At 43.3% G+C, this 16664-nt stretch overlaps 1 protein-coding gene and 1 non-coding gene across 2 annotated transcripts in view; one reads left to right on the plus strand and one right to left on the minus strand.

Annotated features, from left to right (window-relative positions):
* The window catches only part of Nln (neurolysin), an 88809-nt gene that overhangs the window by 36903 nt on the left and 35242 nt on the right, over window positions 1-16664 (plus strand). Inside the window, exons 3-6 of the mRNA XM_038321902.1 lie at window positions 3322-3470; window positions 12798-12905; window positions 14836-14938; window positions 15484-15644. Of these exons, the coding sequence (XP_038177830.1) occupies window positions 3322-3470; window positions 12798-12905; window positions 14836-14938; window positions 15484-15644 (521 nt within the window). The remainder of the gene's footprint in view (window positions 1-3321; window positions 3471-12797; window positions 12906-14835; window positions 14939-15483; window positions 15645-16664) is intronic.
* On the minus strand, window positions 6616-6722 carry LOC119810992. Its single transcript, XR_005284912.1, has one exon. It is a non-coding gene; the product is annotated as a U6 spliceosomal RNA (small nuclear RNA).

Here is a 16664-nt window from a genome sequence, read left to right on the forward strand (position 1 = left end):
TGTGCACTGTCCTCACCCTGCAGTGTGCACTGTCCTCACCCTGCACTGTGTGCACTGTCCTCACCCTGCAGTCAGTGTGCACTGTCCTCACCCCACACTGTGTGCACTCTTGTTTCTTTCTGCACATCAGAGCTACCAAAAGTCTGATACTCTCACCCAGAATTTCCTTATCTAGAAATTCATTCCAATGAAATGATAAAGGGAAGATTCCTATATAATTCCTATATAATGTATAAATAGGTACAGTTTTTATATCAAAAGCTCAGACACAAGCCCTAAATATCAGCTGATAATCACATTATTGTAGAATCAGTAACACCGTTTGATAGCTAGGTAAATGATGAAACATTCATCCTCTGTAACTCCTTGTAGCCATTAAAATCTTGGTTAGGAAAGTACATAACAGCATAGGAGAAAAGCATACAGAAGGAACCCGTAATTGGGAAACTGAGGCATGAGGATTTCTGAGAGTATAAAGCAAGCTACAGTTGTGTAGTAAGGATAAAACTAGATAGGGCTATAGTCCAAGACTTCATGTCATAAACAGCAGGAAAACAGCACACAGAAGGAAAACTGCAAGCCAATGTTAATATGTTATATCTCATGATTCTCCACGAAAACAGAGCCACTGGGGCATACGCATGGATTTAGAGCACTTTCTCATTGGGAGCTGGCGCACATAAGCATGGAAGATAGTGAGGCTAAAATGAACTATGCAGTGTGGACCTGCAATCCAAGGCCCAGGAGAAGCTGTGTGTGACATATACAGTCAGCCTACTAGAAAATTTCTGCTTTACTTTTTCTTCTGGTCAGGCCCTCATTTGGCTGGATGGGGCTACCTACCAATGGAGGCCAGTGAATCCCAGGTTCACCAACTTCATTGTTGATATCATCCAAAAAACCCTCCAACTCAGCACATGAAATCACTCATTGCAATGAGCAGTCTCTCAAGTCGGGGGTTGTTTACAGTTGGTTTGTCTTTATTCATTTCTGTGTCTTAGGTGTAATTTTAAACATATTCTAAGATTTATGCAAATGAAGACTCACTTTGTTTACCTCTAAGAGTTGGATGTGTTTCTGTAGGATAGCTATGACTAAACAACCTTGGCTCTGTATCCAGGCTTCATTTAAAATTATGTATAAACATTTTGTATATTATGTATATTATTTTATATTAGGTATAAAATTGTGTATATAATTTTGCATATGAAATTTCATTTGCAAACTGGGTATCATAAATATTTGTGTGTGTTCTGGAAGCTGGAAGGCTGTCCAAAACCAGCACAGCTCTAGTGACTTGTGCTTCTGCTAGCCCCTGATGACCCAGTGTTCTACCCTGCACACCATTGTCATAAGGACTCGGGTGTTTTTTCTTCTCTGTCCTTGCTGCCAACCTCTTCACTGTGGCTAGTGCCTACTGCATCTCCTAAGACCTAACTGTAAACACCTGAGAGAAGGAGCTGCTTGGCCCTTTCTGCCAGTCATGGGCATGGCTGGTCCCTGTTAGGCAGGTTTTTTTCCAGCAGCACAGACTTGTTCTTGGTTTGAGTTCTCATTGCTTCCTCAGTTCCTTTTCCTTAGTAGGCTAGTGTGTCAGCCCAACAGTGTGTGCAACTCATTTAAAAACAGTTCCCGTGAGTCCTGGGTTTCCCCAGTAATGGGTATTTAAATGTGTATGGAAATCTGGGGTATCTCTTTCTGCTCCCCATAAATTTACCTTTACAGGTTACCATCCAAGCTTTTGAGGGAACAGACTTCTCAAAACGGTTCCCTCTTATCTGCCTGTTCTGGGGTGCAGGCTGCAGTAGCTCTGAATCTCATTTGTCTGGTGTCTGCCCTGAGCACAGACAACATTGTTTATAGCTTGGCAGGGGGAATGGAAGTCTGCTTCCAGGTGTCTGTGGTAAAAGAAGGAAGGAAATGATTTTGGTGTATTGTTCAGGATTGTTTCCAGTTTTAGGCTCCTGCACTTTAAGTTGCTACCTGTTTAGGTTCTTGAGAAACTTCTAATTGCTTTTTAGTAAGCAGCAATTGTAACTGTATTATTCCCTGTAGCTCTAAAACAGTGCTTTATGTATGAAATTTTAATCTGTGCCACCAAGTGTAAATGTATACACTAAGTCAAGTACTAAAATATAATTACAGAATTTTATTTTTTAGAAATATATTGTGGAGCTGGGGGTATGGCTCAATGGTAGAAACTACGTATTTCTTCTATTTCTGACATGTTTTAGTAGCTTTACCGGTAGCCACGTTTTCAGAGGACCGAGGTGAGCGTGGCAGCATTTTAACTGCTCTCTCCCTTACTGAGTAAGGGATGACTCTGTCTACTCTGGATTGCTTGTATAACTTTTACCAGTTTATAAAACCGGCAAAATTCTGATGGCAAGTGCAGACAGGGAAGTGTATACTTGTATTCCAGACACTCAGGAGGCTGAAGCAGGAGAATGAGGAGTTCAAGGCCAACCTGGACTGTGTAGTGAGACTCTGTTGGGAACAAACATAACCCTGAAAGTAGAGAGGGGTCTCCCTTGTCACAGTGTGACACAGCCATCACTGTCTGTACTTACGGCTGTGTTACTAATATCAGAGACTTTTGCCCAGTTGAAGTCTATGGAAGCCCAACAACTGACTTCCCAGAGTAGAGCAGGCCATCACCGTCGTCACTTAACGGGCACAGCCACACATCCAGCTGCTTGCTGGATGTTCTAAAATTATCTAGAATTTTTTGTTTATTTAATATGTGCATTTTGGGCGGGGCATGTAATTTAGATTAGACTCTGCAGGGAATCTGTGAAATGATTAAGAATTTCTTTACACAAACTCCCTTCTGCTGCATTGACTGGCTGTCCCAACTGGCTCTCCTGCTTTCAGTGTCTTGTTTTCTAGAGGACAGAGGACCCTTGCTTTTCTAAAGTCCTTCTCCACACACAGCATGCCGCCCAGTGTCCTAGCCCTTGGGAGCTGCTGCCTCTGAGCCATATCCCTCTCGTTGGCAGCCCACAGACTCTGCCATTTGTCTGTGCACCAGGTCCTTCTCTTCCCAGGTCATGACAACTGCATACAGGAACTATGTCTTTATAAGTCACAGTTAATCAGGTATGCCCTGAGTGTGCTCAGTAAGTGTCGAGTGCACACTAACTGTGTTCAAAAGTGATGCCAGGTGGAACAGCCAGCCCGCACATCCAGGACTGCCTCTCGGTAGTCTGGAGAGCCTTTGTGGAAAGCACAAAATGAGTCATTCGTCCCAAAGAGAGGTATTTGGCCTCCTGTCCATTTAACAGGTCCTGTCGTGTTCACAGTGTTCTCTTGCCTCCACAGTGGAAAGGACCATGCTGGACTTCCCTCAGCACGTGTCATCTGACAGAGAAGTGCGGGCAGCGAGCACAGAGGCAGACAAAAGGCTTTCTCGTTTTGATATTGAGATGAGCATGAGAGAAGATATATTTCAGAGAATTGTTCATTTACACGTAAGTAACAAATTATAATAAATCCCTTGAAAAGGAAGAGGAACAAAACCTATAGCAGGAATAACCTGGAGCGCAGAGGGACCGCAGCGGGTGAGATGGCTGGCTGCTCTTGCAGATGAGCCCCATTTGCTGTCTAGCACCACGTTGAGTGCCTCACAAGCTGCCTATAATTCTAGCTCCAGGACACCCCAACCCTCTCCTCTTCCAGCCACCGTAGTCTACCAGCATGCATGTATACAGGCACACACAAATGCATACATTTTTTAAAAAGAATCTGGGGGCTGGGTCCGTAATCGTGGTACCACCCCTCCTTGCACTCTGCTCCCACCCCAAGAGTGACATAGGCAGCTGACCGTGTGAAGACCCTGTGAGATGATACTGTCCTTCCACCGTTACCAGCTGATTATCTCAGGCATTTTGTCACAGCAGAAGGCTAAGGAAACAGATGATGAGTCCTCGGGATGTGTCCAAATATAAGATGTCGCATCTCCATCTGGGGAATATCAATAATTTGCACTCATGTTTCAAAACCTCCAAATAACTTGTTAACTAAATGTATGAAAGAAATTGTAGTTCAGCATAGAGCTAACCACAGGACTCTCTTGCTCCTAATGTGTGGTTAAAAATACTACTTTACGTCTGTATAGATGAAGAGCTATCTAATTTAAGAGGCAGTGATAGATTCAGAAAAGAAGCCTCAGTAATTGATGATGGAACGTGAGCTAGTTATGTGGGAAAAACTAACACTGACTCTTCTTCCCATGAACTGAAACACAATTCCATATCCTCTAAGGTTTTCTTTTTTAAAAGAACTTATTTATTATGTATGCTGTATTCTGCCTGCATGTGTGCGTGCAGGCCGGAAAAGGGCACCAGATCTCATTACAAATGGTTGTGAGCTACCATGTAGCAGCTGGAAATTAAACTCAGGACCTCTGAAAGTGCAGCCAGTGCTCTGAACTGCTGAGCCATCCCTCCAACCTCCCACTAAGGTCTTAAACTACAATTTAAAGCTTCTAGAACTCAATAGAGGAAGACTTCCTTATGATACCTGGGCAGGAATGTATTTCTAAATAAGACACAGAAAGTGCTAAATGAAATACAAGGCCACTAAGCTTGACTGTATTACAACAAAGGACTTTTGTTTATACAGCAAAAAGGCATCAAAAGCTACAGAAAACAAGGCATTTTACTAGCGGAGCTAAGTTAGGTGCTGGACCACGCCACTACAGTCAGCGACATTGAGGCATCGCAGTGGAAATATGAGCAGGTGACTTGGTAACTTGGAACAAATGGCAACTGAACATATGAAAGAGCTCACTCAACCTCATTATTAATCGGGGAGATGTAGATGAGAGCCCCAATAAGTTACCATTTTTCACTGATGAAATTGCCAAAAATGAAGAGGTCAGATGTCTGCTGCCATTATGGGTGTGAGTCAGAGGGTTTGTTCATGCAGTGCTAGTATGAATGAAATTCATTAAAAATAGGAACAGTTTATGAGCTTGTGAAGACAAACGAAATAACTTAAAATTGATCTTAAATTTCAGGTGACCTGGCATATCCTCCTCCATCCTACCTAGGATTTAGCTGGAGGCCCTTCTGCATTTGTGGAAAGACAAAATTGGGCAAAGGTCACACCAGCATTGTAGTGGCAAAGCTCTGACACAGCCCAGATTTGCAGCAGCAAGAAAACAGATGAGAACATGGGCGCAACAGCACGCTTTACTTATAGCACCGAAACTGGGGAGCAGTGGGACTTACTCTTAGCAATGCTGAGAGAAAGAAATCGCTGAGTGCTGCCTGCAGCATGTCATTTTGTGGTGCTCTCAGATAAACACATATTTACATAAGTGGTAAAGGTGAAAAAGCTTTATCACAGATTGAGGACATCTGTCTCTTGTGTAGGTTGCCCTGCATCTGTGAGTGCAAGTGTTATTACCCAGATTTGACGCCACATGCCTTAGGAGGCGAGGCAGGCAGAGCTCTGTAAGTTTGAGGCCAACCTGGTCTGTGTTGTGGGTTCCAGGCCAGCCGGGGCTTCATGGTGAGATCTTTTCTCAAAAAAAAAAAATAAAAATAAAGAAGGAAAAGAAGTGTGTGTGTGTGTGTGTGTGTGTGTGTGTGTGTGTGTGTGTGTGTGTGTGTGTGTGTTAGGGTTACTGTGATGAAACACCATGACCAAAAGCAACTTAAAGAAAGGGTTACATAACCAGAATCAGAATCCACTGAAAAAAGCCGAGACAAGAATTCAAACCAGGCAGGTTCCTGGAGACCAGAGCTGATGTATAAGCCATGGAAGGGTGCTGCTTGCTGAATCACTCCTCATGGCTTACTCAGCCTGTTTTCTTAAAGAACCTGGGATCACCCATGGAGGGGTGGCCCCATTCACAATGGGCTAGGCCCTCCCACATCAATCACTAGTTAAGAAAATGCTCCACAGGCTTGCCTACAGCCCCAACTTACATAGGTATTTTCTCAGTTCCCTCCTGTTCCCTTATGTCAAGCTGATATAAAACTACTCAGCACACAATATATATATATATATATATGTTTGTATATATACATACATATATATTCTTATGTTTTATATATATCAAGTATTGTCAACATCCTATTTCATATTAAAAGATTTAGTTTATACAACTTATAGATAATTATATTTATTTATCAATATCAAATATTGCTGAAGTTTTTAGAATAGTGAATTTATACTTTATCCCACTAAAAGAAAAACAGAAAACAACCACCAAAAAGAGAAAAACAAGAATTTCCATATCTTATCAATAACATATATTGGTTAAAATGTTAGCAAATATCAAAAGTCAGCAGTTGTAGGCGAATTTTTCTGTCCTGCCAGCCAGCTCCCAAATCATGACTCAGAGACTTATTATTAGTTACGAAAGTTTGCCTGGTAGCTCAGGCTTGTTTTTGGCTCTTATAACTTACATTAACCCTCTTCTGTTGATCTGCGTGCTCCTCTGAGGCTCTCTTACCTCCTTACGTCCTGTCCATTCTACTTTCCTGCTACCCTGCTTCCTCTGTGTCTCCAGCTGGTGACTCTCCCCTTCTGCCCAGTGTTCTCTTGGCCACAAACTTCGTGCCTAACTATTGGACATTTAGCTTTTTATTTATTTATTTATTTTTAAATATGGAACGCTTCACAAATTTGCGTGTCATCCTTGCGCAGGGGCCATGCTAATCTTCTCTGTATCGTTCCAATTTTAGTATATGTGCTGCCGAAGCGAGCACCATTTAGCTTTTTATTAAACTAATCACAGTGTGACAGGATATTCCACAACAAACAGTAATGGTTGAGGTCTTGGCATTTCTCAGTACTAACAAAGGCATCTCAATTGTTCACTAAAAACTAGCAATAAATCAAGGGTTCACACACCTTTCCGTCTATATTGGTGATAAAAGCATATAGTTTGTTCATGATAAGTACCATAAGCTGTGTTATTCCAGGAGTCTGTTGAGTAGGTAATAAACCCAACACATAGGAGGAAGCCTGGGAAATAGAAATAGAACGTTCTATTGTAATATTGTTTGTGTCTCTTTTAAGAGCTTCAGTCTTGAGTTTGCCAATTAATCTTAGCCAATTACTGACTTAAAAGAGTTTAAATGTTACGGTGATGATGAATGGGTTTAAGTAGGCAATGCTGAGTGATTGAACCCAAAGCTTTGTACTTGCTAAGCATGTAGCATCACTTGACCTACATGCCCAGATTAGACTTTTGACCTGGTCTCTCCTAGTTTAAACAGGTGTGGAGACTAAGTACCAAAGTAAAATTAAAGAATCAGTACCCTAAAGCCATAAAGAAAAAACTAGGTACAAAAGTCATTACAACCGTTCCCTTTCTTTAGCCTTTAAAAAAAAAAAGTTAAAGTATGTAAGTCTACAGGCAGGAGAGATGGCTTCAGCAGTTAAGAGTACTGCTCTTCAAGAGAACCAAATTCCATTCCCAGCACCCATGTCAAGTGACTTCCAACCACGTGTAACTGCAGCTCCAGGGGAGCATACTCCTCTGGCCTCTGACTTTCCTGGGCACCTGCAATCATATGTACATACCCATAATCAGACATACACACATGCATGCATGCGCACGCGCGCGCGCACGCGCGTGCGCACACACACACACACATATATAACAAAATAAAACCAAACCAGAAAAAGACAAAACAAATGGAAGAAGTAGAGCCAAAGAAAAAGCTCAAGAAGCACATATAAATGCAAAGATACACATATTCACACACAGAGAAATCTCATAAAAACATAAGACTGGAAACTAATATATATGTAATGGACATGTAAGCTTAAGAAGGAAGGAAAAGCAGGCCTTGGCTAAGCATTATGAGACAAGGAACCTCCAAAAATGCTGTTGTGTTCCTATTTTGTTGGCCATCCACTGCTGGGCATGGGGACTGCCCTTAGACTAACTTTTCCTCTGTGAGTGGCTCTCAATTGGAGATCGCTTCCGGGTTAGGAATGGGGGCATGTGTTCCCATCCCTATCACTGCTAGGACTCCACGTCTGCTAGATTTCTTAATTCTGCCTGTAGCCATCCTTCCCCACGGCCTTGACTCTTAGCTGCTGGAGTGTCTTCCCCACGGCCTTGACTCTTAGCTGCTGGAGTGTCTTCCCCACGGCCTTGACTCTTAGCTGCTGGAGTGTCTTCCCCACGGCCTTGACTCTTAGCTGCTGGAGTGTCTTCCCCACGGCCTTGACTCTTAGCTGCTGGAGTGTCTTCCCCACGGCCTTGACTCTTAGCTGCTGGAGTGTCTTCCCCACGGCCTTGACTCTTAGCTGCTGGAGTGTCTTCCCCACGGCCTTGACTCTTAGCTGCTGGAGTGTCTTCCCCACGGCCTTGACTCTTAGCTGCTGGAGTGTCTTCCCCACGGCCTTGACTCTTAGCTGCTGGAGTGTCGTCTTCTGCTCCTGTTTGTTTCCGCTTGAAAACCTTGCCTTCCTCACTTGTCTCTTTGGCCGGCTTCTTGGGCTGTTCAAGGTGTTTTGTTTTGTTTTGTTTTGCCACCTTCGCAGCCCAACATGGCACCTGCAATGCCTTCTCCACACCCTCGTCCTAAGCTATTTTTAAAGTATGCCTAGCCTTTCATAGCCAGTATGTCCACCGCTTACAATCTTGTCAGGCCTTGTCAGGTTCTCAGGAACCCAGCGCTAAGGCACCGACAGCATCTACCATGGCTTGGTGCCCTTGCTTTAGTTTTTCTGTTTGTTTGCCTCTCTTGTCTAAGTACCTAATCTCCCCAGCCCACATAGTACATAATACTAACATTATCTGTTAGTAAATTGTTTTGCTTTGAATATGACTTAAAGCTCTCAGAAGCTGTTTATTTCTCGAGTCTGGGAGAAATCGGGACTTGGCAAATGTATGCTGAATGGACCACACGATATATTCTGATTACAGTTCCTCCCAAAGAAATGTGTCCCGTGTAGTGTGTGCTCAATGTCCTCTTGTGCACTGTGTGATGGAGCGTGAGGCGCAGCTGTGGTGCCATGTTGGTCATCAGGAGGGTTGTTGTGCATCCCTCCAGCCCCGGAGTTCAGACCTCCACCTAAGGTCAGATATATTTGCCTGGAGCTTGTCTCCCTCGGGTCTCTCACTATTACAGTGACTGTCACTGGTGAGGGGTGGGGATAAAACTGCACATGGAGGAAACAAACAAGTTCTGTCTCAATTTTAGTTGTGCAGTAGGCCCCAGTACACATTCTCATGTCTTCAATGTAGCAAATTCAGTTTAGAATCCATTTTTTTAGATAGCATTCAGAAGAACAACCTTTAGAGTTCTTTCAGCATGGTAATTTCTTCTCCTCCTCCTCCTTCTCCTCTTCTTCTTCCTCCTCCTCCTTCTCCTCCTCCTCCTCCTCCTCCTCCTCCTCCTCCTCCTTCTCCTCTCCCTCCTCTTTTTCTTCCTCCTCCTTCTCCTCTCCCTCCTCTTCTTCTTCCTTCTTCTACTACTACTACTACAGGGTTTCTCTGTGTAACTTTAACTGTCCTTTACACTTTAACTTTAAGATCACTTTACAGAGATCTGCCTGCCTCTGCCTCCTGCGTGTTGGGATTGCAGGCATGCACCACCACTGCCCAGCATAATTTTTTTCTTTTAACATTAAAAAAAAGTCACCAAAAAAATTTCTCAAAGCAGGCATGGTGGCACAGACCTTTAATTCTAGCACTTGAGTGAGGTGACCCAGACCCAGAAAGACAATTCTCACATGTACTCGCTCATAAGTGGTTTTTATGCTTAAAGCAAAGGAAACCAGCCCACAAATCACAATCCCAGACAACCTAGACAACAATGAGGACCCTAAGAGAGACATCCATAGATCTAATCTACATGGGAAGTAGAAAAGACAAGATCTCCTGAGTAAATTGGGAGCATGGGGACCTTGGAAGAGGGTAGAAGGGGAGGGGAGAGGCAGCCAGGTCTATGTAACCTCGAGGCCAGCCTGGTCTACATAGTAAGGCTCTGTCTTAAAACCTTCTTTTTATTATGGGGCTTTAAAGAATTATAATAAATTAAGGGTGGTGATGGAGTAATAAGGAAAAATCAGTAAACTAAGCATTTTAAGAATTTTTCTCTGCTACTTTTCATGTTAGACATCTGTGAGGTGAAGGGAAAAATAAATCCTGCCCCTACAGGTAAAAGTAAGGGTGCCTACTATCAGATCATGCAGATTAAATGTTAGAGGCCTTTAGGGGGAGAAGCTTTGTCCTAGGAGCCCCATGAGGCTGCTGTGGCTCAAGGGATACAGGTCTGCAGAGCAGTCTAGAGCAGTGATTCTCAGCCTACGGGTCGCGACCCCTTTGGGGTCAAACAATCATTTCATGGGGGTCGTATATCAGATATTTACATTACAATTTATAACTGTAGCAAAATCACAGTTACGAAGTCGCAACGAAACAATTTTATGGTTGGGGTCACAGCATGAGGAACTGTATTAAGGGTCGCAGCATTGGGAAGGTTGAGAATCTCATTGCAGCTTTCCATTCAGCAGGTCCTCCTGGGAGAATTCAGACTCAGCTGAGGATTATAGAGGCAATAATACCACGAGTGGCTGGGGCACAACAGTGGGCTTAAGCAAGGGTACTTTTGAAGGGCCTCAGTCTGCCAGGCGGTGGTGGCGCACGCCTTTAATCCCAGCACTCGGGAGGCAGAGGCAGGGGGATCTCTGTGAGTTCGAGTGCAGCCTGGTCTACAAGAGCCTGGTCTACAGGCTCCAAAGCTAAGAAACCTTGTTTTGAAAAGAAAAGAAAAAGGGGGGGGGGGGGGGCTCAGTCTTCCCTCAGGCCTGTGGAAACTTCCTGAGACCTCAGAGTCTGCGTGGTAAGGGGAGGAGGGTCTGGTTATTGAGTCAGATTTTTGTTCAGTATCATTTTGGTTGTGAGTTAAGTATCTCAGCATGCTAATTGTGATGGTTTGATTAGACCCAACTCAAGGCTGGTTTTCCTCAGAACATCCTTCAACCTGTTTTCACTTTTATTGCTCATTCTGAGAGCATGTGGTATTCAATGTAGACTGTGAATGCTGCACGTATGCTCGAGTGTCTCCCTGCAGGTATGGACGTGGAGGCCTACCATGAGAATTCACAGGCATCCAGTACAGCCATGGAGTAGCCATGCATGCCACTCACAGCAGCTGATGAGACCATGCTATTAGCTCTTGTTCCAAGCTTAGAACCTAATGTCTCAGCTCCTCAAGGGTGGGCTCTCTGCTGTAGATCTCAAAGGGTCCTTAACAGTATGCCCAGCTCTTGCCAGCCTGCTCACCATACTACACGTGGTATGGCCTGGACACTCCTTCACTCCTGCCCCCTTATAACTTGCAGTGTCATGCTGCCTAGAGACTCCTGTTGCCATGCTCACACTTCAGGACAGACTTCCCAGCGCTGCTGAAACCAGCCCTGATGAGCCCACTAACGACATCCGACATCTGCAGGAACATTGTGATTTGAACTGTTTACCGTCCCTATGGGAGCCAGTCCATAGCTACATTGTCTCCCCAGACATTCTGGGTTTCTTCCCATTGCAGGCACCTGCTGCTAGGATCCCAGTGGGTGCCAAAACCAGCTCAGGAGAGTTCCAACTCCAGCCATGCCCACAAGCTCACAATTCCACGGAGACACAAGGGAGATTATAGGGGAGAGGGAGTTTAACTCTCCTCACCCTCTCCTGAGAATACACTCGGGAAACACTGAGTAATGCTTTGAGTGCTTTGGCCCTGTGGTATCAATTCTTCGTTGACAGGCAAGGTGAAATGCTGGTTTTGTTCTGAGTGGTGCTGAGCAAAAATGCAGCTGTTTACCTACCTGTCACGAGCCGTCTCAGATGCCGGTGCTAAAACTAAACACCATTCATTTCAACATCTAATCAGTAGGAAATTTGGCACACTCGGAGATGGATGGCCCTGGTCTTTTATGGAGAAAATGTCCAACTGACAAGAGGTCTGTAAGCTCCGGTGACAGACGGCTCTCATTGTCCCCCAGCCAAAGTGAGTCCTTTGTACCTGCTGAGTCTGTCTGGAGCCACATTTCCTCCCAGAGATCATGAGCTGACCAGCCACCTTAGATACACCCCATGTATCCCATGACTTGCTTTGGATTTTTTGGATTTATATTGTCTTACTGGGGAAGTTTTCCAGCCTCCTCCAGGGCCTTCAGAGTTGGAGGCGAGCAGCTTCCCTTCTGTTTTTGTGGGGTCCTGACTCGTTTTCCCCAGATACTTGTTCATATGCAGCCTGCTGGAGTCCCGTGATCTCCCTTGCCAAGTGACAGGGAAGCAAGCGTTTTTGAAGAACTGGAGCCTTTTGCTAGAGTTTTATCCAGCTGTCCTTGTTTGCTATCTTGACAAAAGAGTCTTCCATGCATTTGTGCAGAATCCACCCCATTATTTCTCTTCCTGCATCACAAGTGGGACCAGGTTAACAAATGATAGAAAATTAAATCCAGATGATTTGCAATAAGAAATGTGTTGTAAAAAGGTGCGTTGATTATAAAGACTGCTCAGCATGAGACTATGCAAATGCATCTATTAGCACATACTTCCCAGGGCCCTGGACTCTTAGTTCTGAGGCAGGGCAAGGCTGTTTGGCTTAGCTTTTGACTTGGTCAATATTTCTGTTTTAAATTAGCGGAAGCTCACCAAAGCATAAAAGAAATTGGGTCTTCAGGAGGGCCTGCCCCATAATCACCTGTTTCATGGCTCAGCAGAGACGATGAATGCAATACGTTGGCTTTGCCTGAGAGTTGATTGTTTGGCCATGTGCTATTAGAAGGGAAATGACTGACGTGATGGTTGGTTTTAGGAAAACTGTGATTTGGAGAAGATAAAGCCTGAAGCCAGGCGATACTTGGAAAAGTCAATTAAAATGGGAAAGAGGAATGGACTCCATCTTTCAGAACAAGTACGAAATGTAAGTTTATGTTCTTTTTATTTATTATTAATAACTGTTGTTCTTTGACAATTTACATATGTGTGAGATGTATTTTGATTACTCTTTCACACACATACTCCCTCTTATCTCCTTCTACCCCTATTATTTTCTTATTTGAGGAAAAAAATGCAACAGAACCAACAAATAGAGATGAGTTTTAATAGAATAGCTCATGAAGAAAATCCATTTGTAATATATTTGATATTAGGTTCTTTTCTTTTTTTTAAGATTTATTTTTTAATTATGTGTATGTCTGTGGGTGTATATGTGTATGTGCTGATACCCACAGGGTCCAGAAAAGAGTTTCCATGCCCTGGAGCCGCAATTACAGGAGTGGTTGTTGGCTACACAATGTGGATGCTGGGAACTGAACAAGGTTCCTCTGGGTGAGCAGCAAATACTCTTAACCACTGAGCCATCTCCTCAGCCCCTGATTCAACTCTCAGAACTCCTGCTAACCTCATTAATAATCGAACAACTTATAACTTAATTGTCTTCCCCCAACATACACACCTTTTCAAAAAATAGGATCTCACCGGTGGTGTAGTCTTTTTTGACCTGGAATTTGCCATGTAGACCAGACTGGCCTCAGACTCAGATCTACCTGCCTCTGCCTTTAGAGTGCTGGGATTACAGGTGCATGCTGCCATGCCTGGAAACCTTACTGTTCTTTAATTTTTTCCGTGTTTTCTGTATTTAATGTATATCAGGCTTATTTCCTTTGTTATGTTTTACGTTCTTAAAAAGAAAATTCCAGATTTCAGTAACTGGTTGTATTCTCCCTCTTTTGATCCCACAGAGATAGGGCAGTTTGAAAGCCAGCATTTAGGATAGGACACCCTGTGATTAATACACGCCCCTTTCATGAAGGAGATTAACCCCCGAAAAGCGCTGCTCAACATTTTCTTGTGTGAGTCAAATCAAGACTTCCAGGTTCTGTGATAAATTCATCTGCTCAATTAACCTCATTCTTCTTGGACAGGAAATATAATCCATGGTTTATTTCCAGATCATTCCTGTGGACTGCAGAACTGGAAATAAGTCTGACAGATATCCAAACCAAGTTTTATTTGGTGACTGATGTCATCCTGGAAAATAGCATTGAAGGTGCCGTGGAGATGTCAGCATCTTTCTGCCACCTGAGTGTCCTCTTTGTTTCCTGATCGTCCTAATTCAGTGGCTGGTGGCCCTCACTTGCCCCTTTGACTTCCTGGTCAACCCTCTGTTCTCTTGGGATATCAAAATTGTAGTAGTTAAGCTATGATTGGCTGCAGCAGAGGCCCATTTAAGCAACTAAATAAGTTGGCAGGTTTTAGAGGTAGATGACCAAATCGAAACCCTGTCATTCCAGACACACGTGGGTCTCAGTGCTCCACAGTATATCCTTTTGCCAAAGTCCCACTTTGAGAACTACTTTGTGTCAAGTAGATTTCATTACCCAGTACTGTCAAAAGAATGAGATTATCTTACATTTTCTCTTGTGGTTCTCTATCATCTCCTTGGATCTCCTACCCAGTACTTTTACAGACTTGTTAGAGAGGTGCCAGACGTGGGTTATTGGAATCAGTCACTGCTGCAGGAAGATGGTGCAGTGACCTAATTGGTATAGAGGACACAATCCTGGAATGTTCACTATCAGGTCCTGTTTGAACTGTGGCTGCTGTAGAACTGGGAAGCGGGGAGACTGGGGAGGCAACGGGTGTGTCCTAAGACACTGTTGAACAAAGTGTGCTTGGGCAGTAGTGCACAGACTGACAGCAGCTGCTTTACAGGGTGCATTCTAAGACAGGACTTCTGAGAGAAGACAGAATCCTGACTTCATGCATCACTGAAACATGTTAGCCGGTAGCAATGAAAAATGAAATGTTCTTTTTATTGTTAATGTTCTGTCTGTCTATCTTCCTTTCAGGAAATCAAGTCAATGAAGAAAAGAATGAGTGAGCTATGCATTGACTTCAACAAAAACCTCAATGAGGACGACACTTTCCTTGTATTTTCCAAGGCTGAACTTGGTAAAATTTTGTTGTTTTGCTACATTAGATTATATCACCTTGTAGCTTCCAACCTAAATTAAAATCCAAAGAATTCTTTTAAAAGTTGTCTAGCATTGGGGCTGGAGGCATGGTCTACAGTTAAAAGCACTGGCTACTCTTACCGAGGGCCCAGATTTGATTTCCAGCACCCACGTGGTTAATCTTTCTTAGTAACTTACACTGGTGTTTATCTAAAGCCTTCAAACCTTGACAGTTTTTCTGTGTCTCCTTGTCTCCAACACTGTAAACTAGTCTCTTATTCTGGGGTCTTTTATTTTTTGGCTTAATTTTGCCTGTTAAAATACCATCTGCACAGGTGCCCTGAAACATTTCTGTTTCAAATTGTTTCCTGAGCCACCTGGCTCATCAGTGCCTCCCCCATTCCAGGACAGACCATACAGTTGTCCTCTAACTTGGATTTCATTTCCACAGCGGATCCCTCGAGCTGCCTAAAAGCACTGTGCCCATGCTCTGTGAGCCAGAATGTGTGGGAAGTTTATTCATGAGAAAATGGCTTTTCACAGGTGCTCTTCCTGATGACTTCATCGACAGTTTAGAAAAAACAGGTGACGACAAGTACAAAGTCACCCTAAAGTATCCCCACTATTTTCCTGTCATGAAGAAGTGTTGTGTCCCTGAAACAAGAAGGAAGATGGAAATGGCTTTTCATACGAGGTGCAGACAGGTACCATAAATGTCATTATTTTGATCCTAATTGAAGATACTAAGGAAAAGATGTATGTACTTGGTTTACCAATATCAAAGTCAGCTCATTTACTGATACCCCTGTTTGCATGAGCATTGCCTTTACTAATTCCACACACATGTAAGACTTTTAGCCTTTTCATGGCTTTGCTGTCAGCTTGCTTGGTGTGCCACAAGCTGGAGTGTTGTGGTAAAAATGGAGCAGATAAAAACAAACAAGAAGTTGTGTTCATTTTCTGCATATGATGTCCAGAGCTAGTGAAGCGTCTCTCCCTCCTCAGCAAGTAACTACACCACAAAGAGGATTCCAAATAGTGAATTCTAGACCTGCCAGGGTCACATAGTAAGACCTTGTCTCAAAAAGAAGTAAATATATATGTATGTATGTATGTATGTATTTGTGTGGTGTGGTATTCCTAAGTATACCAAATACGAACTATGTTGAGGAAAGTCTATAAAAACAATTTTAAATATAAAATACCATGGTAGGTCAATCTATTTAAACAAAATACTATAGGCAGGATAACTTAGAAACAATAGAGATTTATTTTTCATGATTTTGGAGACAGGAAATCCAAGATGCTGTGTGCTTACAGGGAAGAAGGAAAGACTCTTTTTTAATTATGGGCACGAGGCAAAAAACCTAAGCTGGTTTCTTCTTGCTCTCCTGTGAGCCTCTGATCAGTTCATGAGGTTAGTGCTAAAAGGTCCCATCTCTTAGGACCGCAGCAACACTAATTAGTTTTCAGCATATTTTAGGGGAACCTTCGGACAGCAGCACGTGGAAGTAAGTGTGTGTACATTGTTCTGGAACCATCACCAACACCCATCCACAGGACATTTTTGTGCTCTGTAGCTGGAACTGCACTCATAACGAACTAACTCCCCATGCCCGTCCTCTCCATGTCTGTAAACTTGATGGCTGCAGGAAACTCAACGTTTCTCATGACTCACACTTACTTAGCATTACATCATAAAGGTTTACCATGTCGAAGCATGT

This window comes from Arvicola amphibius, chromosome 3, assembly GCF_903992535.2.
Source record: "Arvicola amphibius chromosome 3, mArvAmp1.2, whole genome shotgun sequence".
NCBI classification, from domain to species: Eukaryota; Metazoa; Chordata; class Mammalia; order Rodentia; family Cricetidae; genus Arvicola; species Arvicola amphibius.